At 37.6% G+C, this 26355-nt stretch overlaps 2 protein-coding genes across 2 annotated transcripts in view; both read left to right on the plus strand.

The window, feature by feature from the left end:
* The first annotated feature begins 7431 nt into the window (after positions 1-7431).
* On the plus strand, positions 7432-14198 carry htr2ab (5-hydroxytryptamine (serotonin) receptor 2A, genome duplicate b). The gene is made up of 4 exons (XM_067458302.1): positions 7432-7549; positions 7819-8448; positions 12728-12928; positions 13074-14198. Exons 2-4 carry the CDS (start codon positions 8064-8066, stop codon positions 13865-13867), a joined length of 1380 nt encoding a protein of 459 aa, XP_067314403.1. The 5' UTR covers positions 7432-7549; positions 7819-8063; the 3' UTR covers positions 13868-14198.
* An 8248-nt stretch (positions 14199-22446) lies between these two features.
* The window catches only part of atp7b (ATPase copper transporting beta), a 39430-nt gene continuing 35521 nt past the window's right edge, over positions 22447-26355 (plus strand). Inside the window, exons 1-2 of the mRNA XM_067459111.1 lie at positions 22447-22809; positions 24116-24950. Coding sequence (XP_067315212.1) covers positions 22630-22809; positions 24116-24950 — 1015 coding nt within the window. The 5' untranslated portion in view covers positions 22447-22629. The remainder of the gene's footprint in view (positions 22810-24115; positions 24951-26355) is intronic.

Below are 26355 nucleotides of genomic sequence, written 5' to 3' on the forward strand. Positions count from 1 at the left end.
TATAAGTATTTGAAATTATCAGGATTTCTTAATGTCTAGTGACATATCAGGGCCATTTTATGATTAATTGAAATACATTTCTTACATGCAGTTCCTTTAATCAAGATCTCACAAAGTTCCGTCAACCAGGCCTGCATAATTAACATTTTGCAGCTATGCAGTAATGTGTTTTTTAGGGTGTCCGCATACTTCAAATGGAGGAAGTCCAAATGATGAAGGCATAAGACTTTTTTTGTAACTCTTTTGTGAATTTACATTTCCTTTTGGGCATTGAACAGTACAGTAGAGCTTGCTTCTTCCAGACCTCCTGCAGTTAAACGTATCATGTTCTCCAGACCCGGTGAGTTTGGGAACGTTGATGAGGTTCATAATCACAGCAGTGTGTGCCGAACAGAGTCTGACACCTGAACCACATCTTGCTCACCTTGTCTGCTATGCTGCTCCCAGGTGAGCAATTACAGGACAGCCGTAAGCCTCTTGACACACACACACATTCTTGATCCAGCTACTTCTTATTCTCTCACACACTACTTCCATTATCGGAGGAGTGAGTGAAAGAGAATGCTCTATCAGTCTGTCTGCCAGCCGAGCGATCCATCATTTATATGGACGGAGACAGGCAAGGTGGAGTTTTCTCCAGTTCTGTCCTCTACAGCCTGAATACATCCCTTCTGCTACTGTTTGCCCTCCTTGCCACCCTCTTTGGTCCGTCCTTCAATCTGTCTTTTTTATCACAAATCTTAGAGAGTTAGCAGGCCCAATCAAAGATCTATTGTTTTCACTCTCGGGTTGTCTCAGTTTGTTACTTTTCTTTTTCTCAACATGTTACTTTTTCTTAGTCCTGCCTTATTTTTACTCTTCATTCTTTTCTGTATCTATTTCCCTCTCTTCAATCTTTACCTCTATCCATCTATCCCAATTTTGCCTAGAGGAAGAAGTATCTCATTTTTTCTCCATTTTTAATAAAAGTGAGGATGTATTCTTGGAAAATATTAAATATTAATTCATGATGTGTATTAATAATGCATTATTAATATCCTGTGATGGCAGAGGTCTTCTGTGGAAATTTATCAATTTACCTGGATTATTTTAGGTCATATCCCGAGGGATTGAGGTTCAGTGGAACACCTTTTTGCAGGATGACATATCATGTTCTTTTTATAAATATTTGCTTAATCATTGACACCATCTACATCTTTTGCTGTAAATGTATTTAGGTTCTTTATAGTCAAAAAAATGTTCTTCAGATTATTAAATGATATTCACATTATTAAGAACAAAAAGGTTCTGATCACTGAAAGCTTAGGGAACCTAAACTGGTTCTTTAATGGAAATACTGTGTAAACCTATATTATTAAGTACAGTTGTGGTCAGAATTATTGGCACCCCTGGTAAATATGATCAAAGATGGCTGTAAAATAAATCTGCATTTTTACCCTTCTGATCTTAGAATTAAAAAAATTAACTGAAATAGAACTTTTCATTGAATTAAAATAATTGAATGTGGGGGGTAAATTACATTGTAAAAATAAATGCTTTTCTCCAAAACACATTGGTCTTAATTATTTGCCACCTTTTATTAAATACTTTTTGCAACCTCCTTTTGCCAACAACAAAGAGATTGGAGAACACCTGACAGAGACCATTACTCCATACAAAATCTCTCCAGATTCACAGCTCCATGTTGGTGCTCTTCAGTTCACCCACTCATTTTCTACAGGGTTCAGGTCAGGGGTCTGGGCAGATGGCATGGCAGCTTCATTTTGTGCTTAGTGACATATTTTTGTGTTCATTTTTTTTTTTTTTTGTCCTGATAGAAGATCCAACCACGGCCCGTTATACGATTTCTAGTTAGATTTTTTTATCTGTTGATATATGCTAGAATCCATGATACCATGTACCTGAACACGATGTCCAGGACCTCCAGCTGAATTTTTTTTGTTTTGTTTGTTTTTTACATTGGGCATGGGGTACTTTTTACTTTCTGTGGGTTTGTTGCCAAAAAGCTATTTTTTGTTTTGTTTCCTCTGACCATAGAATCAAGTCCCTTTTAAAGTTCCATTCATGTCTGACAACTGAATATGCTGGTTTTTGGATAAATGAGGAGGAAGGCTTTCTGATCCCAAGACTCAACTAATCTCTGTGATTCTCCAGCTGTGATCCTTGGAGAGTCTTTGGCCACTCAAACTTTCCTCCTCACCTTGCATTAGGACAATATAGACACATGTCCTTTTCCAGGAAGATTCGTAACATCTTTAGGTGATTGGAACTTCTAGTTATAACCTGGTGGTGGAAATGGGAATTTTCAATGCTTTTGCTATTTTCTGAAGCTCAACCATCTTTTGCATCAGAACTAAATTCTTTAGTTTTACTCATTGTGATGAATGATTAAGAGAATTTTGCCTTTGTGTTTCCTCATATTTATAATCCTGTGAAACAAAAAGTCATAACTACAAACCCAATTTCCAAAAAGTTGGGACTGTACAAATTGTGAATAAAAACAGAATGCGATGCATTATTTTATTCAGAATACAACATAGATGACATATCAAATGTTTAAACTGAGAAAATGTATAATTTTAAGAAAAAAATTAGTTGATTTTAAATTTCATGGCATCAACACATGTTTACATGCTTACCACTGTATGGCATCTGGACTGCAGACTGGCAATTTAAGCACCCGGATCCTTCTTCAGCGCAGATGTTGTAATTGATGCAGTGTGTGGTCTGGCATTGTCAGGGTGAAAAATGCAAGATCTTCCCTGAAAGAGACGATGACTGGATGGGAGCATATGTTGTTCTAGAACTTGGATATACCTTTCCTTACCTTTGCCTTTCCAGATGTGTAACCTGCCCATGCCACACGTACTCATGCAACCCCATACCATCAGAGATGCAGGCTTCTGAACTGAGCACTGATAACAACTTGGGTTGTCCTTGTCCTCTTTGGTCCGGATGACATCCGTCCCAGACATGTCTGGGTTCCCAGTTTTCCAAAGTTTTCCAAAAAGAACTTTTGAACAAATTTGAAGAACAAATTTTGATTCGTCTGACCACAGAACTGTTTTCCACTTTGCCACACGAGTGGCAAACTTTTCACGAGTTCATACCTACATATACAGAGTAAATTTAAATGCGTATTTGGCGTGTTGTCCGGGGGGAGGAATTTGAGCTCGAACTTGGCCCGAACCCGGAGTGGTTCATTTTTTTTACAATTTTTGAATGAACGATCAAGAGGGTAAACAATGCAGATTTATTTTTACAGCCATCTATGATCATATTCACAACCCAAATTCTGGAAATGTTGGGACTTTTGTAAAATTTGAATAAAATGACAGCTAAAAGACTTTCAAATCACATGAGCCAATATTTTATTCACAATAGAACATAGATAATTTCACAAATGTTTAAACAGAGAAATGTTCCCCTTTTATTCTAAAATTAGCTCATTTCAAACTTGGTACTACAGGTCTCATACCTCAAGTTGGGACAGGGGCATATGTAGCATCTCCTCTTTATGTGTTTGAGTTTCTGGAGTGTTGGTGTTAGAATTTGGTCCCATTCTTGCCTGATATAGGATGTATTTTTCATATAATGATGCACCAAATGTTTTCTATAGGTGAAAGATCAGGCAGGCTGGCCAGTTCAGCACCCGCCACCCGGACTCTTCTACGACAAAGCCATGCTGTCTTTCAGCATTCATAGTGCCTTCCAAAACATGCAAGCTGCCCATACCGTATGCATTTATGCACCCTTATACCATCAGAGAGGCTGGCTTTTGAACTGAACACTGATAACATGCTCGAAGGTCTCCTTCCTTTTTACCCCGGAGGACACTGTGTCCGTTATAGCGGATTGTGTTTACCGACAATGGTTTCTGGAAGTATTCCTCGGCCCATTTAGTAATGTCAACAACATAATCAGGGCTATGAGTGATGCAGTGTCATCTAAGGGCCCGAAGACTACAGGCATCCAATAAAGGTCTTTGGTCTTGTTCCTTACACAGAGATTCCTTCAGTTTCTCTGAATCATTTGATGATGTTATGCACTGTAAATGATGAGATTTGCAAAACCTTTGCAATTTGACGCTGAGGAACATTGTTTTAAAGTCTTCCACAATCTTTTTATGCACTCTTTTACAGAGTTCTCAGTTTCTGCTGAGATCTTTACTTCTTTATCTTCTGAGACTCTGCCTCTATAATAAGACATCCCTTTAGCTAATCATGTAACAGACTTTATATCAATTAACTTAATTAGTTGCTAGATGTTCTCCCAGCTGAATCTTTTCTAAATTCCTTGCTTTTTAAGCCATTTGTTGCCCCTGTGCCAACTTTTATGAGAACAGGCAACAGGTAACAGGCATCAAGTTTGAAATTAGCTCATTATAAAAGGATAAAATTGTAAAAAAAAATCAGTTTAAAAATGTGTTATGTTATCTATGTAAATATTTGCCTAATTAAAGGTGGGGTAAGTGCTATCTGGTAACCGTTGTTGATATTTCAAATCACCAAAACAAACACACCCCTACCCCCAAAAAGGGTCTTGCCCCTATTTTGATAGCGCCGCCCCACACATACATAAACCCAGAGGCATCAACGGCTCTGCCAGAATCTCTGTGTATCTAATCCAGGTCGAATATTCAATGAAAAAGTCATCCCTTCTATCACAAAAACACAAACCGTTCTTGTGAACAACTCGATAGTACACGAGAAAGACAGTCCAGCTAACAACATATTACAATTATGACAAGATTAGAGTTACAGCAATCACAAAAACACACACAAACCGTTCTCATGAACAACTCGATAGTACACAAGCACACAGTCCAGCTAACAACATATTACAATTATGACAAGATTAAAGTCATAGCGATCACAAAAATCACAAACTGTTCTCATGAACAACTGAATTTTGAATAATGACATGCACAGAGCGAGAGCGAGCTCTTCTCACCATCAATAGTAGACAAGCCCCTAACCTGCTGATTGGCTACAAATTCCACTCGGCCCATGTCCTTTTTTTAAAACGGTTTTGAAATAACACTTATCCCACCTTTAATTACCTGAACTTGCAGGTTGTAAGAATAAAATTGAACCGGAATAAAAGGAATGAGAATTTGTAGAATAATATATTCCAGGGGTCTTACACTATAGTTTATGCTTAAAATCACCCGAAAAGGTGGTATTTATTATCTGGGGCAAACTCTCTGTTAACGTTCATATTTTTCGTACAGTACAGTAAGAAAATTACATCATGATTGGTTGATGCCAACACAACAATGCACAGTGTCACTCACTCACCTAAAGGATTATTAGGAACACCTGTTCAATTTCTCATTAATGCAATTATCTAATCAACCAATCACATGGCAGTTGCTTCAATGCATTTAGGGGTGTGGTCCTGGTCAAGAAAATCTCCTGAACTCCAAACTGAATGTCAGAATGGGAAAGAAATGTGATTTAAGCAATAAGTTGCATAGTTGTTGGGGCCAGACGGGCCGGTCTGAGTATTTCACAATCTGCTCAGTTACTGGGATTTTCACGCACAACCATTTCTAGGGTTTACAAAGAATGGTGTGAAAAGGGAAAAAAATTCAGTATGCGGCAGTCCTGTAGGCGAAAATGCCTCGTTGATGCTAGAGGTCAGAGGAGAATGGGCCGACTAATTCAAGCTGATAGAAGAGCAACTTTGACTGAAATAACTACTCGTTACAACCGAGGTATTCAGCAAAGCATTTGTGAAGCCACAACACGCACAACCTTGAGGCGGATGGGCTACAACAGCAAAAGACCCCACCGGGCACCACTCATCTCCACTACAAATAGGAAAAAGAGGCTACACGAGCTCACCAAAATTGGACAGTTGAAGACTGGAAAAATGTTGCCTGGTCTTATGAGTCTCGATTTCTGTTGAGACGTTCAGATGGTAGAGTCAGAATTTGGCATAAACAGAATGAGAACATGGATCCATCATGCCTTGTTACCACTGTGCAGGCTGCTGGTGGTGGTGTAATGGTGTGGGGAATGTTTTCTTGGCACACTTTAGGCCCCTTAGTGCCAATTGGGCATCATTTAAATGCCACGGCCTACCTGAGCATTGTTTCTGACCATGTCCATTCCTTTATGACCACCATGTACCCATCCTTTGATGGCTACTTCCAGCAGGATAATGCACCATGTCACAAAGCTCAAATCATTTCAAATTGGTTTCTTAAACATGCCAATGAGTTCACTCTGTTCACTCTCAATGAGTGCTATCCTATCAATATGGGCCAACATTTCTACAGAATGCTTTAAGCACCCCGTTGTATCAATGGCATGTAGAATTTAGGCAGTTCTGAAGGCAAAAGGGGGTCAAACACAGTATTAGTATGGTGTTCCTATAATAATCCTTTAGGTGAGTGTATAATAAATAATTATTTATATTATCAACAAAATCTAAATCAATGAAAATATTTTAGGCTTATTTAACAGAGCTAGTCATTTTAATCCGATGCGAAATCCCATTGCTATAGTTGATAGATGACGCTTTGCATATCAACTCCAGCACTTTTTTTGGGTGTGAATTGATGTTGTACTATAATGAATGTATTTTTAACAATTTTAAAAAATGCCATTACTTCAAAGCTAGTGATTTTTTTTTTTTTTTTTGATGAAAGAGTTCATCCAAAAATAATCGTTCTCACTCACATGTTGTTCCAAAAATGTATAGGTTTCTTCCTTTTGCGAAAACACAAAATTATTTACTTGGAAGAATGCGAGTGTCCAAACAACATCAGACATCGTTGGCTCTCCCTGTAAAGACAAAAAGTTTTTTTTTTTTTTTTTAATTCAGAAATGCATATAGGTTTGGAACAAAATTAGAGTACATGATGAGAATTTTCATTTCTGAGTAAACCACCCCCTTGGCTATGGTTGTAAAACACTTGTATCTGTTGTTTAACTAAACTCTTGTGGAAAACACCACCTGGCTGGCTAGGCGCTGATGTAAACACCTGATTTGTTCTAAATGTTGTTCTGTATTTGTAATGGTTCTGGTTTTCCTAAAATTGAAAAAAGTTTAAAAGGTTAAATGGGACATTCCATCAGATTTCTACATTGTTTTTTCCGTCTGGAGTACTTATTTGAATATCTATGTAAATGTGTGTGGGGAAAAATAGGTTCATATGTCTTTGTTCCTGTTGACAAGCACCAAAGGGACCACTCAGAGACAAGTCTTTCTGGAGGGAGCTCAAACAGTCTGGCTTTAGTTACAGCTGGAGAGATCTGCAGAGAGAGAGAGAGAGAGAGAGAGAGAGAGAGAGAGAGAGAGAGAGAGAGAGAGAGAGAGAGAGAGAGAGAGAGAGGGAGGGAGGGGAAGGGAGGGAGGGAGGGAGGGAGGGAGATAGATAAGAGACTGAAGTGCTGAAAAGAGAAGAGAAAGGATGAATGGAACAGGACCACATGTTGGGTTAATGTGACAAGCACACATCATCAGTGGCTCATTCTCCAGCTCTGGTGTTCGCCTGTTCGGAGTTACTGGAAACAGGAAAACACTTCCAGATTCAATGGTAATGTATATGAACACAACATAAACACAATAGTTTTATGTTCAATACTTTTGAATCAGTCTATCTACAGAAGCCACTAGTCTGAAAATTGTGGTTGCACGTAATATGTGGGAATGAAGCAGTGTGAAGATGGCACGTTTTGTGTGTTTCTGTGATGTTTTGTTTAAATCAGGACAGCTGTAAGCATGCAAGAATGAAAAAAGAATGAGTGCGTCTCTCCAGTCTCTCATGTGTTCTCATTTTTTCTTTCTCTCTCATTGAAAATGCAGCTGTAAAGTTGCCTCCTCTATTCTGAATCACAATCCATCTGCTCAAGGAGCTCTAAACATCTGTGTACAACAACCATCAACAGGGGTGTGGAAAACAGGAGGCTGTTGAAGGTGACTGTGAATATGTTGTCGATCTCAAACTGGAACGTTTTGGGCTGCACAGACTTGGAGTGCCAGGGAATGCTTCGTATGGACTATCAGTTCCACAAATTAACCGATGTCGCGCTTGAAAAAATAGTCCTTTAATGGCCCTGAACGGGACGACTGCTGAACTCAGATCCTCTGGGATATCGACTGAGATTTTAAAAGACAAAAGCGCTGATAACTGGCTCATGGAGCAGAAGGTTTCTTTTGGTAATGCAGTTCTCAATAACTCATTGGATTTAAATTGCAGTGAAGACGGAAATGGGTCAATGGCTTTGACCTCTAATGGCCAGAAGAACTGGGTGGCACTTTTGATTTCGCTGGTCATAATCATCACAGTGACAGGAAACATTCTGGTCATCATGGCAGTGAGCTTGGAGAGGAAGTTACAGAATGCCACCAACTACTTCTTGAGATCTTTAGCCATTACAGATATGCTTCTGGGTATCCTTGTAATGCCGGTAGCCATGGTGACAATACTCTATGGTGAGTTTCTTTACATTTTACATATGTATTCATCATGAATGTAGTTCATTTGCAGTAATACACACCGGCGGTCTATGGGGCAAGACATTTCCTCAAAATAACTGTTAAAATACACTAAGTTTTGAAAGTTTAGTTTGTGTTAACTCTGCAACATATTTCGAATAATTATGACATATGCACATTTGGACCCAAATGTGAAGTGCAGAGCTGAAGTGGTTAAAGGTTAACATTTTACATTTAACATAATCAAATTGATTACTAACCTTGTGATGCAACACATTCAGTCTTTCAGCTCCCATCTTCGAATTTTAAGCCAATAATACTTAAACTGTAGGCATGATATGCGAGGGAATGTTTACAACAGGGGTGCCCATTCCTGTTCCTGGAAATCGCCCTACCTGCTGAGTTCAGATCCAGCCCTGATCTATCACACCTGTCTGTAAAGATCAAGTGCTCCTGAAGATCTTAATTCGCTGGTTCCATCGTGTTTGATCAGGGTTGGGTAGGTAGATCTCAGGGAACAGGATTGAGCACCCCTGGTGCCAACAGGAAACTGCGGTCCAGGGGGCACGGGGTGGTGCTAAGCATTCAATGTTTTTAGGGCTGTCAAAGGTAATGTGTAATACTTTTTTAATAAACACATATTAATAAAATATTTAACACAATATTGTCTTTTTTTTTTGCTTTGAGATGAATAAATAAGACATTTTTAACCTGAAAACCCCCCGCCAAGGATCAGATTTACTAAACGGGACAAATTAGCATAAGAGTGCCACTCCAAAAAAGCGCCGATGGGAGTGGAAAGTTCTGCGCGTTATCTACTGATAACACACAAATTAAAGATACAGCCTCAAACTAACAAGAGCAGTGCAAAATATTGTCTCGTTTAAGATTTTTTTTTTATCAGTACAATTGGCTACTTTAGTAAGTCACCTTGCATGAATAATTTATATATTTTCCACCTATATTTTTTGTGTCTGTTATATTATGAAATATAAAAATAACTCGGTCCATGCCTTTTCAGCATTCATTTTTCACTGTGTGTCTTTAGTAAATCCTGACAGTATTTTTATTTATTTAATTTGTTAATGCCAAAATCTGGCCCCAAATATGCATATAGTTAAAATAAAAAATGTTGTGTCTAAAATTAAAATTAAGAAAAGGTTTTACTAAATGTTACATTGTATAATAATAGTTGATAGGAAAAGATAGACTGTCAAATGAAGTAAAACTTTTTTTAATTTTGGAAACATCAGTCTTTATAGCATATTAAAATATTTAATACATTTTTTTTTTAGATTTCATCAAAAAGATAATCATTTGTATTCCAAAGATAAACAAACATTTTATAGGTCTGGAACGACATGAGGGTGAGTAATTAATGACAGAATTTTTATTTTTGGGTCAACTAACCCAAAATAAGAAAAGCCATTTTTAAAAATTTAAATTTGGGGGTCCTTGGCAGCAAAAAGTTTAGAAACTGATATAAATAACTTCAGCTTTAAGTAGTACACATTTTTGTACGGAAAACATAACCTGCATCTCCTGAAATTCTTTTCAGAATTCTTTTTTTTCCTTTGTTTTATTTTCTGCCATAATCAACACAACAGCATGGAGGATAATAATTTTGACTCTGTTATTGTCTGTGATTGTCCATAACGTGCCCCAGATGCCTTTTGGTAGACATTAAGTTGTTTAGAAGCTAGAACATTCCTTTAAACAACACAAGCTGTGTCAAAATGTTTTTTTTCTCTTTAGATGTCTCCCGTGAGTTTCTTCCATGTCAAAGGTGTAAACTGCAAACTTTCTTGTGTTATAACATTTGTCTGGAAAAGATGCATTTCTCTTTAGAACAATAATTAGGCCTCCATACATTAAGCTGGAAGGTGATTTATTTCAGCGCATAATGAGTGTGTGTTGGGCCGTCTGGTGTGTCCTAAATTAGTCTGCTTGTATTCACGCATGGGGAGAGAAATCCCTCTTCCTATTCCTTCCAGCGCTTTGATGAGGAATTAATTATGCAGTAACGATGCTGCGCTTTGGTGTGTGTTTATGCAGCAAAAACTGTTATGCTTCCTATTTGATGTTCTGAATAGTTTGACCAAGGAGAATAAAACATGCCACTTCCTGGTTCTATCAGGCGTAGCCTACGTGTTTTTTTGGTGTTATGACAGCTGGCGTCGTACAAAATGCAGACAGAATTACGATAACAGCTTAATTATTTATTTTCCTTCTTTTATTGTTGGAGTTTATCATTTATAGATCAGAATTTTACATGAAAACCTAGACTAAACAAAAGCATAATGCATTGTTTCTAAACCAAACCTGCAAACACGTAAAGCAGGATTCATTCTGAGTGACATCCTGGTATCATCTTTTGACCCCCGAAACAGGTTATTCACGGACTCATGATGTAATGTCATTATATAACAGTGTGAGAGTAATTAAATTTATGTAGACTACATGAAAGCATGGTTGTGTTCTGGTAAACTCCAGGCACTGATAAAAACACGGCTCTCTGTTACAGCTGAACCTGTCGTGAGAATTCTGGGAGATTCTACTTCACAGTTCGAAGCACACCATTGAGTGTGATGGTGCTATTGATGACTACCGCTGTCTCTATCTGCACCCGAGAGTCTTCTACTCTTTCATCTCTGATTCCAGAACACTATTCTTTGAGTTTAGATTCAATCAAATACAGAGACACCGTACCCTCCAAAACATCTCTGTCCTTTGTGAGTCAGCAAACTATGAAATACAACAAAAAACTTTATTTTGCTTGTAACTACACTCTTAGAAGAAAAGGTTCTATATAGAAGAACCTCAAAAGGTTCTATCGGTGCTACGTACTTGGAACCCCTAAAATGTTCTATATAGAACCCTTATGAAGGGTTCAATCAAAATAACCCTTTAGGGTTCTTTGTAACCAGGAAAAAGGTTCTATATGGAACCTTTTAGGGGTTCATTCATTATCATTTGTTTTGTCCTTTCCAGATCAAATATTTCATATTATTGACAAACATTTCACTGCATTATTCAGTGTATTCAAATGCGTAAATGAATGCACGTGAATGATCACAAAGTTCAAGATATGGGGGTTAGAAAATGTATATATTTATCTCATTTTATGTAGTTAATTAATATCACACGAAGAGTGCAATTCAGTTTTTGTCCTCCAAAAATCTGCATGATTAAAATGTGATATTAAGTTATTACAACAGTTTAATAAACAATAATTTAATTACAACTACAAAATGTTGCAGAATAATGTAATATATGAATGAATAATGGCCTAAAGAACCTTTGTGACAAAAAGGGTTATTTCTTGTCCTTTTTAGCATAAAAGGTTCTGTGGAGTTGAGTAAAGAACCCTATGGTTCTATATAGAACCCCAATGAACCCTTTTTCTATTGTACTGCTAAGGTACCCACCTTTTTCAAGATTATTATTATTGGTTGTAATAGATTTGAAGAAGCAAAACATAGTTCAGATATGAAAAGTTCAGATTAACAGTAGTGTTGTATTAGCACAGCTGTGTTAGCAATTTTTAAACGTTGCAGTTCTTCCTCCTGAAGAGAGCAGATTCCATTTAAATGGGTTATATAATACATGTTTCCTAAGTATTTTACCCTGAGGCCCACTTATGATGTAAGTAGATTTTTTGTAGCACTTGTTCTCCATGTACTTTTTATAGTAATTACAGCTACTGGGTAATACCTAGGTACTAACCCTAAACCTAACCCTTAACTCATGTAGTTACTTTTGTATTAACCAGTACTTTCTTAGGTAAGTGCATATGCTGTAATAAACTGCAACAAACACACACTTTACAATTTTTCACCCTCTCTCTGACCCTTATAATTAAAAGTCTGTTTTTATTTAGTTAGCTGCTGTTCCTTAATACTGTCCTCTTTGCATGCCAAATTAACAGTAGTCATAATATGTGAATTATATAAGTGTTTAAAAGTTTGAAGTCTATAATAAGTTTTTGAAAGTCTCTTATACAACATTATGTTGCAAAAAGGATTCTGCACTACTTGTAGGCCACTAATCAAACAAGTATAGCTGCATTTGAGGTTTTGACAATGTGACTGTCTTGCACAAAATTTTCAGGTTTCCTTGCTCTGTGGATACCTAATATGACCCCTCAGATATTTTGTACCATATAAATATTTATAAATACATGTTCTGACCAATGAATATTCTATGACTGTAACCAATGACACACAAGGATTTGCCTGTCCAGAATGTGACACTTTTTGTGTCCCTTATTTGTTAGGTTACACCTGGCCACTCCCCTCGGCCTTATGTCCGATCTGGATCTACCTGGACGTTCTCTTCTCCACTGCATCCATCATGCACCTGTGCACCATCTCTCTGGACCGATACATCGCCATCCGTAACCCCATCCACCACAGCCGCTCAAACTCGCTTACTAGAGCCAGAGTCAAAATTACAGCAGCCTGGACCATCTCTGTGGGTAAGTTCACGATCGCTCAAAGCCAGTAGGAAATTGCTTCCCTGCTCAATTCTAAACAACTGAGACTGCATCAGTTAGCACTGGTATGCCAAACCATAGCACCAAGCTGTCTTCTTACTCTCATTTTGTCTCCATCTGTCTTAAGTTATCTCCATGCCGGTCCCAGTCCTCGGCCTGCACGATCACTCCAAAGTCTTCCGGAATGAAAGCTGCCAACTGACGGACAACAATTTTGTCCTGATTGGCTCTTTCGTGGCGTTCTTCATCCCACTCATCATCATGGTCGTCACATACTTTCTAACCATCAGTGCTCTGCAAAGCGAAGTGACTTTGTGCCTGGACCAACTCGTCGTGCGGCCAAAATGGTCGTCCACTATTGGACTTCTCCCTCGTGGCTCGCTCTCCTCCGAGCGCCTCTTCTCGCGTTCGTCTATCTGTCGTGACGGGGCTTCCAGAGGGTCCAGCCGTCGCTCCATCCAGTCCATTAGCAATGAGCAGAAAGCGTCTAAAGTGCTTGGCGTGGTCTTCCTTCTCTTTGTGATCATGTGGTGTCCGTTTTTCGTGACAAACGTGATAGCGGTGGTGTGCAGCTCAGCGTGTGATGAAGATTTGGTGGGGGGACTGATGAACGTGTTTGTTTGGGTGGGTTATCTGTCATCGGCGGTCAACCCTTTCATCTACACGCTCTTCAATAAGACTTATCGTGCCGCTTTTGCCCGGTACATGCGTTGCCGCTACCGTGAGGACAGGAGGCCTCTGCAGCTGATACTTGTCAACACCATCCCTCCTCTGGCGTACAGCTCCTCCGGGCTTCCCCTGAAGGTGGAGAACTCATTAAGGAAGAGGGCAGAGGGCAGCCGGTCTGGGAGCTTCTCCAACACAGATAGGTCAAACACACAAAACAAGCAGGAAAGAGATGAGGTAGTAAGCCATTTGTGAGACTAAAAACAGCTTTAGAGGGTTTTTAATTATGGCTCACATCAACAGACCTTAGAGACCGTCTTTTTGTAGGTGTAAAAACTTGAAAAATGAAGTATTTTATTTTAATATGTTTCCACCTGTGCAGCACAGCACAGTCAGCAGATACTAGCTATGGCTCACAGCCAAAAGAGAGACAGATGCTTTAAATTGTTCCAACAGCAATAAAGTTTCACAACTCTCTTTGTGGGACTCAAACCACAAATGTATTTTTATTTTGTACAAGATTTGTAAAACAACCTAACTGTATATGTTTACTCTGCACAAATATACACTGTATGAATGAATTACATCACTTTTCTCATTTTATCTTGTCTCTGGGGAGGAATAATTTTATGTTCATTAATTTATTACTATTATAGATTGTATTGTGAAGACCTGTTGGTGATATGTGGGTAGAGTAAATAAAACGTACAAGGAAGATTTGGTCGCTTTCTTGAGACAGACCGTTTTATGGACTGTTCAAAAGAATGGGATTTGGAAAATGAACTCGCAAACAATTCATCTTGATTTGTTACATGCCACCTGAATGAAAAACAAATGCAGACAAACTGAAGAAGGGGATGGCCGATAACAGACCAACTTGAGACTCTGAGGAGTGCTAAATTAGTGTCTAAACAGTATTTGACTTCTAATCTTGCCAGACCTGCAAAACATTTCTCAACAGATTTGCTACATAACATGGCAATTCTGGCAAATGAGTACCTTGTGTCAACAGCCTTGGCCATTTAAAGGGATGGATACCCAAAAATGAAAATTCTGATGATTTATTCACCCTCCTCTCGTTCCAAACCCGTAAGACTTTCATTCATCTTCGGAACACAAATGAAGCTATTTTTAATTAAATCTGAGAATTTTCTGTCCCTCCATACGCAACTACCACTTCGAAGCTTCAAAAAGTTCATAAAGAGATCACAAAACTAATTCATATGAACTGAGCAGTTTAGTCAAAATTTGATATGCTTTATATGATGAAGTTTATATGATGAACACATAAACATTGGTCAGCATCAAAGTGGTAGTTGCATAGCTGTCTATGGAGGGGCAGAAAGCTCTCCGATTTCTCATACGTGTTCTGAAGATGAACAAAAATCTTACAAGTTTAGAACATGAGGGTGAGGAATTAATGACAGAATTTAAATTTTAGGTGAACTATTCCTTTCAGGGCTGTATATCGCCAAATAATTTTAATTACCCTCCTAAAAAAGCAGCATAAACCAGCATTCCATTCTACGCTGGTTAAGGCTTGTAAGACCTGTTATCATGGGCGTAGATTACGCGGGGGACGCGGGGGACGTGTCCCCCTCACTTTTAATAAAATGTATTTTCGTCCCCCGCACTTTTCCCCCCGAGCGGGATTCGAACCTACGCGAGGGCGGGCAAGTTAACAGGGACGCTAAAAAACAGCTTTCTCTAATCTCGGTTGAGAGCGCGGTTCTTGAGGTCACGGGCAAATGTATTTACATAGAAACCAAAGTGAATACATCAAGATTTAAATTCAGAGACTAAAAATTATCTATGCAGGACCTGTAATTTTATTCGAATCTAAATATGAGGAGGGCGCGCTCTCACAGAAAGTCCAAAAGCGGATTCGTAGAGGTAATACCTCTGGAGCTGTAGCTGAGCTGAGCTGAAGGAAAACAATCGTTATGAGTGATGAAACGTGACGACGACAATCAGACGATTGAGACAATATATGCTTTATGTGTGTTTTTCCAAGTCATCTCAATGTAGGCTATTTATTGACAATAAAGTAGGCTATATGAATAATGCAGCTTTTAATGTTTAGTATCTTCTGCTCACCAAGGCTGCATTTATGTAATCAAAAATAGTTAAAACAGTACTATTTTGAAATATTATTACAAATTAAAACAGCTTTTTTTTCTATGTGAATATATATAGTAATTTATTCCTGTGATCAAAGCTGAATTTATAATCATTACTCCAGTCTTCAGTGTCACAAGATCCTTCAGTAATCGTTATAACCAAGATATAATAATCAAGATATAATCAAGATATAAGATATAAAAAATAATTGTATAATCAAGAAACATTTATAATTATTATCTGTGTTGAAAACAGTTGTGCTGCTTAAAAATGTTGTGGAAACCACGATAGCCTACATGTTATTTTTCAGGATTCTTTAATGAATAGAACGTTCAATGGACAGCATTTATTTGCATTTATTAAATACATTATCTTTTTTAATATTAAAAATATCACTTATGATCAATTTAATGCATGCCTGATCAATAAAAGTATTAATTTCTCTCTTTTTTAATTTTACCACAAATGTTTAGATGGTTTCCACAAAAATTAAGCAGCACCTTGAGCAGCAAAACTGATAATAATCATAAATGTTTGTTGATCATCAGATCCTCATCTGAGAATGATTAGTGAAGGATCATGTGACACTGAAGACTGGAGTAATGACGATAAATTCAGCTTTGATCACAGGAATAAATCACACTTTACTATATCTTCACATGGAGAACAGCATGGTTTACATCAGAATATATCTATATTTTTTTACATTGCATAAAATCTATGGAATCTTAATGCACAATTGTTTGTAGTATATAAACCAATCATAAAATTGGCATAAAAAATAGGAGTATAATATTATAGATATTAATTAGTGGTTATTGTTCAGTAGTGTATTTGATATCTTGCCCAATTAAAAGCAAGAGATGTGATAAATTATATTGGTCCAAAAAAAAAGGGGGGGGGGGGGGGTATTACGACATTTCTGTCCCCCTCACTTCTGAAAAGATGGCTACGCCCCTGCCTGTTATATATGCTTTTCTCAAGCAAAACTCTGCTTGTGTAGCTGGTTCACCAGCACTCCCATTTCTCATGCAGGGGATCAGCAAACCAGCAGCCAGCATCCCATGCTGGTCCCAGCATGCAAAATATGCTGATGACCAGCAATGCTGGATTTTTCAGCGGGGTAGTCTGGCAAGTCTTTTTAAATGACTGTATAATTATCCGGAGAAGGTTTACAGTGATAGAGGATTTTTGTATGTGCCTTCATTTATCCTTCTACAAAGTTTGTGTGTGTGCAGTGTGCACTGGTTGCATTTTTGTAAGGGTTTTCTGTGGATGCTGATGTCATTGGTAATTAAGGACAATTGGAAGTTCATGACTGTCATGTGACTGTGATGTGAGATTTCAGAATATCCCATCTAAACAACGCAACAAAACGTGGACGTGCACTTCTCTGACTCTAAAGCCAATGTATGAATCCACCTGATGTACAGTATGGTTAAGGTAAGATCTGGCATAGTAAATCTCTAGAAAAGCATTTTCTTTTGCCTATATTCAGAATGAATATATAGTAGATCATAGATTTGAAAAATGTGTGTTTCTTTGTGTCAGAGTTACTAATGTTGAACCTTAAGACACACATAAACAAAAAACAAACCCTTACAAAAAGTACTGTGATGTGGCCTACTTTTATCACTTTATTTATGGTACTTTGATAGCTTGACAAATAATTAATATAGCTTACAATGTGTGGTATATCAAGTTTACTCTAAGGTATTTTAAAGAATAAAGTATATAGAGGTTTTTTAAACCTTTTAATGGTGTGAATAATCATTTGAGTAGAGAATGAGATCATAGAATCAGTACGCCTCTCCTTAGCAAAGATTTTGCAGCACGCATGCGCCCTAGTGGAAAACAAAAATACTACATCTGAATCGTGTCTCACTTGTTTTTGACTTGTTCAACGCTGGTTGGCGCTTTGGTGTTCCTCTCAATATTTCAGTAAGTTTTTCCATTGCTCCTTATTAAATTCGCTGTTATCCCTCCTTGACTTTTTTCTCTTAAAATACTAAATAGCACGAAAAACCACCACAGAAATTTCCGAAAACACCAGTCTCTATAGCTATGCACTCGGTCTCAGGGGCGTAGCCATCTTTTCAGAAGTGAGGGGGACAGAAATGTCGTAATACCCCCCCCCCCCCCCTTTTTTTTGGACCAATATAATTTATCACATCTCTTGCTTTTAATTGGGCAAGATATCAAATACACTGCTGAACAATAACCACTAATTAATATCTATAATATTATTCTCCTATTTTTTTTGCCAATTTTATGATTGGTTTATATACTACAAACAATTGTGCATTAAGATTCCATAGATTTTATGCAATGTAAAAAAATATAGATATATTCTGATGTAAACCATGCTGTTCTCCATGTGAAGATATAGTAAAGTGTCATTTATTCCTGTGATCAAAGCTGAATTTATCGTCATTACTCCAGTCTTCAGTGTCACATGATCCTTCACTAATCATTCTCAGATGAGGATCTGATGATCAACACACATTTATGATTATTATCAGTTTTGCTGCTCAAGGTGCTGCTTAATTTTTGTGGAAACCATCTAAACATTTGTGGTAAAATTAAAAAAGAGAGAAATTAATACTTTTATTGATCAGGCATGCATTAAATTGATCATAAGTGATATTTTTAATATTAAAAAAGATAATGTATTTAATAAATGCAAATAAATGCTGTCCATTAAACGTTCTATTCATTAAAGAATCCTGAAAAATAACATGTAGGCTATCGTGGTTTCCACAACATTTTTAAGCAGCACAACTGTTTTCAACACAGATAATAATTATAAATGTTTCTTGATTATAAAATTATTTTTTATATCTTATATCTTGATTATATCTTGATTATTATATCTTGGTTATAACGATTAGTGAAGGATCTTGTGACACTGAAGACTGGAGTAATGATTATAAATTCAGCTTTGATCACAGGAATAAATTACTATATATATTCACATAGAAAAAAAAGCTGTTTTAATTTGTAATAATATTTCAAAATAGTACTGTTTTAACTATTTTTGATTACATAAATGCAGCCTTGGTGAGCAGAAGATACTAAACATTAAAAGCTGCATTATTCATATAGCCTACTTTATTGTCAATAAATAGCCTACATTGAGATGACTTGGAATAACACACATAAAGCATATATTGTCGCAATCGTCTGATTGTCGTCGTCACGTTTCATCACTCATAACGATTGTTTTCCTTCAGCTCAGCTACAGCTCCAGAGGTATTACCTCTACGAATCCGCTTTTGGACTTTCTGTGAGAGCGCCCTCCTCATATTTAGATTCGAATAAAATTACAGGTCCTGCATAGATAATTTTTTGTCTCTGAATTTAAATCTTGATGTATTCACTTTGGTTTCTATGTAAATACATTTGCCCGTGACCTCAAGAAGCGCGCTCTCAACCGAGATTAGAGAAAGCTGTTTTTTAGCGTCCCTGTTAACTTGCCCGCCCTCGCGCAGGTTCGAATCCCGCTCGGAGCGGGTCGACTAGGATCGGTGAGACCCAGTAAAAGTGCGGGGACACGTCCCCCGCGTCCCCCGCGTAATCTACGCCCATGCTCGGTCTATAGGTTGATTTTGAGTGATTTGATCTACTTCTAACAATTTTAACCTCCTAAATGCCACTGTCCACCGCTGTCCACAGACGAGGACATTATATTTTAGTGAATTTCTCTGACATCATACATGTCAGTTTTAAGTCTGGATGTCCTGTAAACAGCACATTTAGGGCTTTTTCAGAGATACCATTTGTTTTGAGGTTTCACCAAGGTAACAACTTCTCCTTAGTCTTTAAAAATAACAGAATGATCAAATTTAGCACTCTTATGGATTTTTTTTTAATTATCCTTAAATCTGACTACTTTTCAAATTGTTATAAATCAACATCTCAGGAATGTTATGGGGTCCACTGTAGAGGACACCCTGGTGAAAAAAAGTATACTTTATTGTATTTCAAACATATTCTCTTTTCCAATAGTATTTTGGATATATAGCCTAATTACAAAAAAATTACCATCTCTAAATATATAAAAAGTAGGCCTATATTAGCATCATATTTTCACAGTATAACTTTTAACACACTTTAAAAAAAATTGTATTTTAGTATATTTTAGAAAAATATATTTTAGAAAAATATACTTCAAATGAAAGTTCAGTGTACTTTTGTAAAGTGTACTTATTTAAACATTACTTTAAAATATATTTTTTGTATATTTTAAACTTATGCACAAAATTGTCATTGTAACAAATTAACAAAGCAATAAAAGCATATAAAAAATACACAATTAATACCATTAAACTGTGTATTTAAAGTTAAATAATGTTTAAGGTTATTTATTCATGCTTACCTGTTCAAATTAGGCATGAATAAATAAGCGTTAAATTATTATATATACACTAAAAGCCCATTTTTAAATATGTGTAGGCTATGCTATAAGCCCTACTTTAAAGGGGGGGTGAAATGCTGTTTCATGCATACTGAGCTTTTTACACTGTTAAAGACTTGGATTCCCATCCTAAACTTAGACAAAGTTTCAAAAACTAATGTTGGACGTTTGATGGAGTATTTCTGTGTCAAAAATACTCTTTCCGGTTTTTCACAAGTTTCGGAGAGTTTTTTTCGAGTATGGCTCGGCTTGACGTGAACAGAGCGGAAGGTCCTTGTATGGGCCGTACGGCTCTTCTCCCGGTAGGGTGCGCGCACGTGTGACTAGACATTCCGGGAAGGCAGCGCTGCATTTGAACCGATTTGAACGCAGAAATGATGGGAAGCTTCACAACATCGCTTTAGTCGCGTCCTAAAGTGGATTTCCACGGCCACTGCTGTCAGGACTTCACCAAATCATACCAAAGAAGTGTGTTTTTTACAAAGCGGTCCCAGCGATAAAGGTTCGGTCCTGCTTTGGAAGCAGGCGGTGAGTAAAACTGCTTCAAATGTCTGTGCTGTTGGCTATTGTCACATGAGTAAACATCAGTAAACGGCACGATCGCGTGCTTCGTCATTCAAATGCAGTTACTCCAAAAACGGTTACTCCATTGTTGTTCTATGTATAACGTTACACTAGTATGACGTGCAAAACCGTTTTACTTGCTACTGCTAAGGTTTAGTCGCATACAATAGTCCATAAACCAAATCATGTCCTCATAAACTGTGAGTAAACACATACAAATGTTGAAAGGCCACTAAATACAGTACATACCACAGAGACGGACGTCCTGCTGTTTCTCCTGTACCATTTATTTCAGCCTCCGAATGATTCTGGATCATATCTGTATTAGCTGAGCTCGATAGCCATGGGTTTCTCCACGCTTGAGGACGTCACTGCCTTGCGTGCCTTTCATTCTTTAGCTCCGCCCACTCAATACGCCTCCAGGCGCTCGTTTTTTTCCGGAAAGACTCGGTACAGCCTATATTTCTTTTATAAATATAATAAAACTAAAGACTTTTCGGAGATATGAAGGATGCAATACTACTCTATAGATACTCAAGATTGACATGAGATTGACTGAAACTGAGTGTTTCACACCCCCCCCCCCCCTTTAAGTGTAAATATGTTTAATAAGTTTACACCGGCAGAGAAGAATCATGTTACAATCATAGCCTACACAGACATCTATATTAAACCAACAGCACACTTAAAATACAACGCAAGAAAATATGAGTTGAGTCTTATCGGAATGCAAATGTATTTTCAATTGGTCTGTGACCAATCAGATTGTGTTGCTCAATGCCTACAGGCTACAGCCCATCAGAGGCAGAGCTGCTGAGTGACAGTACTTGTCTGGCTGACGCGGGCTCACTTGCGGGAGGTTTGCAGCCTTGCAGGTGAAGCACAATGTTGCGTTACATTATTTATTTAATAAAGCACTGAAAGCGGAAAGTACATGGCTCATTGTTCGGACCAGTTCAATTACGTCACATCGCAGCCTGACCTTGATGGTGACGATAAACTGTTTTGGAATAAAATGGCCTAACGTTATAATATCTAATACTTGATAGGAATATTGGTATGTAATTTATTTCCCTATTAATTTGTTGTGTCTCCTAAGATGCCTGATAAACATGCTTTAAGTCTCTGTGCCCTATAAAGCATGCTAAGTATACTTGCAGCCAGACTAATTTCCAGTATTTTTGAAGTGTTAATGCAAGATTAAGGTCAAAAACACTGTAAACTTGTCAAAAGAAGAAGCCCCAACAAACCACATGTTCCACTAATTTATATCCGATTTGTAAGGAATGATGAGGATCATTTATCACGATGATCTACAGTGAGCTTACAGGTAGGCCTACACATTAACTGAGCCAATCACAAGGCAGATTCTTTTTGTGAAAAAGGCCTATCTGTAGCCTACTTTTGTTAGCTCCAGCTAGGATTACTTACTTAATTATTTTTTTTCAACACAGCCTTTTTAGAATCAAATCGTCCTCGTCTGAACCATTTGGGAGGTCCCCACAGTGAAGCTGTTTTCTTGCCCTTTCCCTTTTTTTTCATTGCCAAGTTTTGGAAACAGGGAAGTCATGTCATTGTTGTGTGCTTTGCTTTGAACAGATTATAGCATTTATCTGTTTTAGTTTTGCACTCAGTAACATCATTCGGTTAATCATTGACAGAAAATGTGACGTGCAAAAGTTTGCCCGGCGGTGACGGGTGCAAAATCCATAGCGTGCGATGACACGCGGAGCGCAAAACCTTCGGAGATTTAAATGCGCGCGGACTGTCACGCCACAGGACAATCTGTTCACTCAACAGCAGCGATATGCCACAAACGAGCGATTTATACTTTTCGATTGTTGGTTAAAGAAGGGTAACTATAGGAAGAAGGGTATCTAAATTAAAGTCTTAGGTCTACTGTTACACCGCTACAATGAACAAGCTCAGTCCTTTCAGTAATCTTGCCAAGTTTATCTCAAAGTCGTCCGATAATGGGCCAGTCAGTGGGGAGAAGCTCTGCATGGAAGACTGCAAACCTCTGTGCCGCTGCAGGTCGGACCTTTGCGTTTGTCCTTCCTCACAAAATAGTAGAGATGGATCTAAGGAATATAAGGTTAGTTTTACTTAATTTGATATTTACAGAAAGTTCCACTAAGAAAATAGTTTTGTAAACAAAAAAAAAATATTTTTGTTTACAATAGGATATCTTAAACGCAAAAAATAATTTATAATTCTTGTGTTTGCGCTTACTTTCTACTATAATATTATTTATGTATATTTTGGGCTACTGGGCAAAAATATGGACACTACACTTTACTTAAAAGATACACAAAAGTGTGTGAGATTCATTACATAACAAAATATTAAAAATAAGCGCTAGCAACTTCAGAAGTAAATTATGCTTTTTGGGCATTGGTCTCAGTGATTTTTCTGGATGTATGAAATCAGTTGTCCTGAAGTTCACAGGCTTTCAGCAGGTGGCTCAAAATATAGACATGTGTGTACATTTCTATATTTATTTACTCGAATCAAACATTTGAAATGCTTTGTAGTGTGTCTTACGTTGATCTTTTATTATGTAATGCCAAGGTTGGCATTACATAATAATAACCATATTATAGCCATATTATTTGAACTACAGATAATATGGTTATATATTTATATTTATTGAATGAGCATTGACTTCTAGACTTTTAAATCTGTATCTATAAGAAGGTTGAATGTCAAATTCAATGACATTAAATACAAAAAGCAAGTAAAGAATGAACAACAACAATATTGCTACTGTAAAACTTTTTTTTACAGTCTTGACTCTTCTTGCTACAGAGAAACTTTAGCTCTTTTTTTAATCAAAGTCTAATGCATAAAAATGCATAAAGTACAAGTAAAAATGGCACTTTGAATCAAATGTGATCAACACTGAATTGCAATCGTGCAAAAGTCATTGAGTAGTAAAATAGGTGGAGTAAATTCCAAGTCTTGTGATTTGATTGTTCAGTCAGACAACCTTTACTAATCTGCTCTAATACTTTCTGCTCTCTCTCTCTCTCTCTCTCTCTCTCTCTCTCTCTCTCTCTCTCTCTCTCTCTCTCTCTCTCTCTCTCTCTCTCCCTCTCCTCTCTCTCTCTCTCTCTCTCTCTCTCTCTCTCTCTCTCTCTCTCTCTCTCTCTCTCTCTCTCTCTCTCTCTCTCTCTCTCTCTCTGTGTGTGTGTGTTGCTATTAGCAAACGCTTTGTAGAGACTCAGATTTAGAGCACATTTATTGGGTTCAGTTGAGTGTTTTCACTAAGGAGTTTTATAATGTTTAAAATGCCTTGAAGGTAGTAGCACGTCAGTAATACAAAATGACTTTATATTACTCAACTAGTCAGTAATATCTTTAAGCTAATAGGTTTATGCTCAGTTTTTCTGTTTGTTTAGGAGAAAGGAAGTCCACGGGAGGGCTGGACCCCTGAAAAACATGCTTTTGATAATCTTGGTTATGAACCAGAAGGCCGAGATGGACTGAAGCGCAGTTTGGGCCACCGATTGGTGGTTGAGGAGACTGAGGTGAAGATCCGGGTGCAGGGAATGACATGTCAATCATGTGTCCGATCTATCGAAGAGCGGATTGGAAGACTTCAAGGGGTTGTTGGTGTCCATGTGTCTTTGAGCGATAAAGAAGCCTCTTTGAGGTTTAACCCTGCAAAAGTTACGCCTGAGGATTTGAGAAAACATATTGAGGAAATGGGCTTTGATGCTTCACTTCTGGCCTTGCCAAGCCAACTACAGCCTTCGGTGACTGATTGGTCTGAGGTGACATTAGATGTAGAAGGGATGCATTGTGGGTCATGTGTAAAGAACATAACAGACACCTTGTCGGGAATGTTAGGAGTAAACTCTGTATTCGTTTCATTAGAAAAAGGAAGTGTAGACCTTAGATTCGACCCATCTCTGCTAACCCTGGAGACAGTTAAAGGGTTTTTAGAAGAGATTCCACCGGGGAATTTTAGGGTTTCCATTCCTGGTTGGAACTCAAGACTAAATTCCACCATTATTCCACTCCAGAATGTCACCATTGGAATAGAAGGCATGACATGTAACTCTTGTGTTCAAACCATAGAGGGAATTGTGTCCCAGAGAGCTGGGGTACGCACCATAAAAGTTTGCCTACAGGAAAAGAAGGGAATTGTAACATTTGACTCCAGCATGACCGATCCAGAAGAACTGCGGGCAGCAATTGAGGACATGGGATTTGAAGCGTGGCTAGATCAAGGTACTGAATACATATTAGTAGATATCTTGTCTAGACAGTGGCTTCTTCTCTGCCAGCAAAATCTGTCCAGAACAATGGTTTCCTTGGTTATCACACAGGTTGCCATTCTAGAATAACATGAAGTGTTCTTGAATGACTCAAAACCCAGACATGGCAACCTTTAAAAGGGAAAGTGGGTGAGGTAATCGGATTAAAGAGGCTTTAGGTCTCTCTCTCTCTCTCTCTCTCTCTCTCTCTCTCTCTCTCTCTCTCTCTCTCTCTCTCTCTCTCTCTCTCTCTCTCTCTCTCTCTCTCTCTCTCTCTCTCTCTCTCTCTCTCTCTCTCTCTCTCTCTCTCTCTCTCTCTCTCTCTCTCTCTTTTAACTGTGATCCCTAAACATGAAGCCATTTAAAAAATATTTACTGTAGGATTATAAAAATTAAGTTATTATAGCAAGCTACAAGCAGGTTTATTATTGTCAACTAAAACTAAAACCATTAACTTACACTTTAGTGTTATAGTCACCTTTAAACATTTTATTGTAACATTGGACCTACATGTAAACTAGCTCTCATTACAGTGTTAGCTGAGTATTAATAGACTGGTTGAGTTAATAGAAATGTAATAGACATGTAGGCTACTTTTTAGTCAGTAGAATGTCTGTTTGGGGATCATCAAAATAACGTATAGGCATATAAAGCAGACAATCTCTACTCTAATGAGGTTACTTATAGCAAAGACTTTATAATATAGGAAGACAGTGCACTCTGATTACTTGTAAAGTGTAACATCCAATATGGTGAATAAACCCAGCCTTCTAAATGAAAGAGCCAATCTTTGATTAGTTAAATCATACATTTTTTTTCTATAAGTTTGAATCAGTATTAAAAAATGTAATTTTTCAGCCTGGACAAAGCATGCGCTGTTAAAAGCTCTGGTTGCTATAGAAACAGGCAGTGTTCTGAGATGCACGTTTAGGATTGTGCATACGCATGTGCTTTTTCCATTATTAAATTGAATCGTAAGATTCAAGAAACAGTTTTTGGAGAATTTGATGTTTCTCCATTCAAAGAGTTGGGAACTGCTCTTGCATGCCTGTCAGAGGCATTTCAAAGATGGCCGTCAAGTGAAATCACTAGTCTTAAAGAGACTTGCTTAGAGTCAACAGAATGTCTAAAGGGGAACATCAAAATAAATAAATTATAACAAGCTTAAACTTATTTTATTTTCAGCTAGTTGCCAAGGCAACATATCTCATTTTGGTTTAGTTTAAGCTGAAGTACAAATAACTAATGCTGGGTACACACTGCACGATTTTAGCCCCGTTTTTCACTCGCTGACGGTTTTGTGGAAATCGCAGACAAATGGACGAAATCAGTGAGAATTTCATAGTATGTATTAAAGGTGCCCTATAATGAAAAATTTA

This window comes from Pseudorasbora parva, chromosome 12 (assembly GCF_024679245.1).
Source record: "Pseudorasbora parva isolate DD20220531a chromosome 12, ASM2467924v1, whole genome shotgun sequence".
NCBI classification, from domain to species: Eukaryota; Metazoa; Chordata; class Actinopteri; order Cypriniformes; family Gobionidae; genus Pseudorasbora; species Pseudorasbora parva.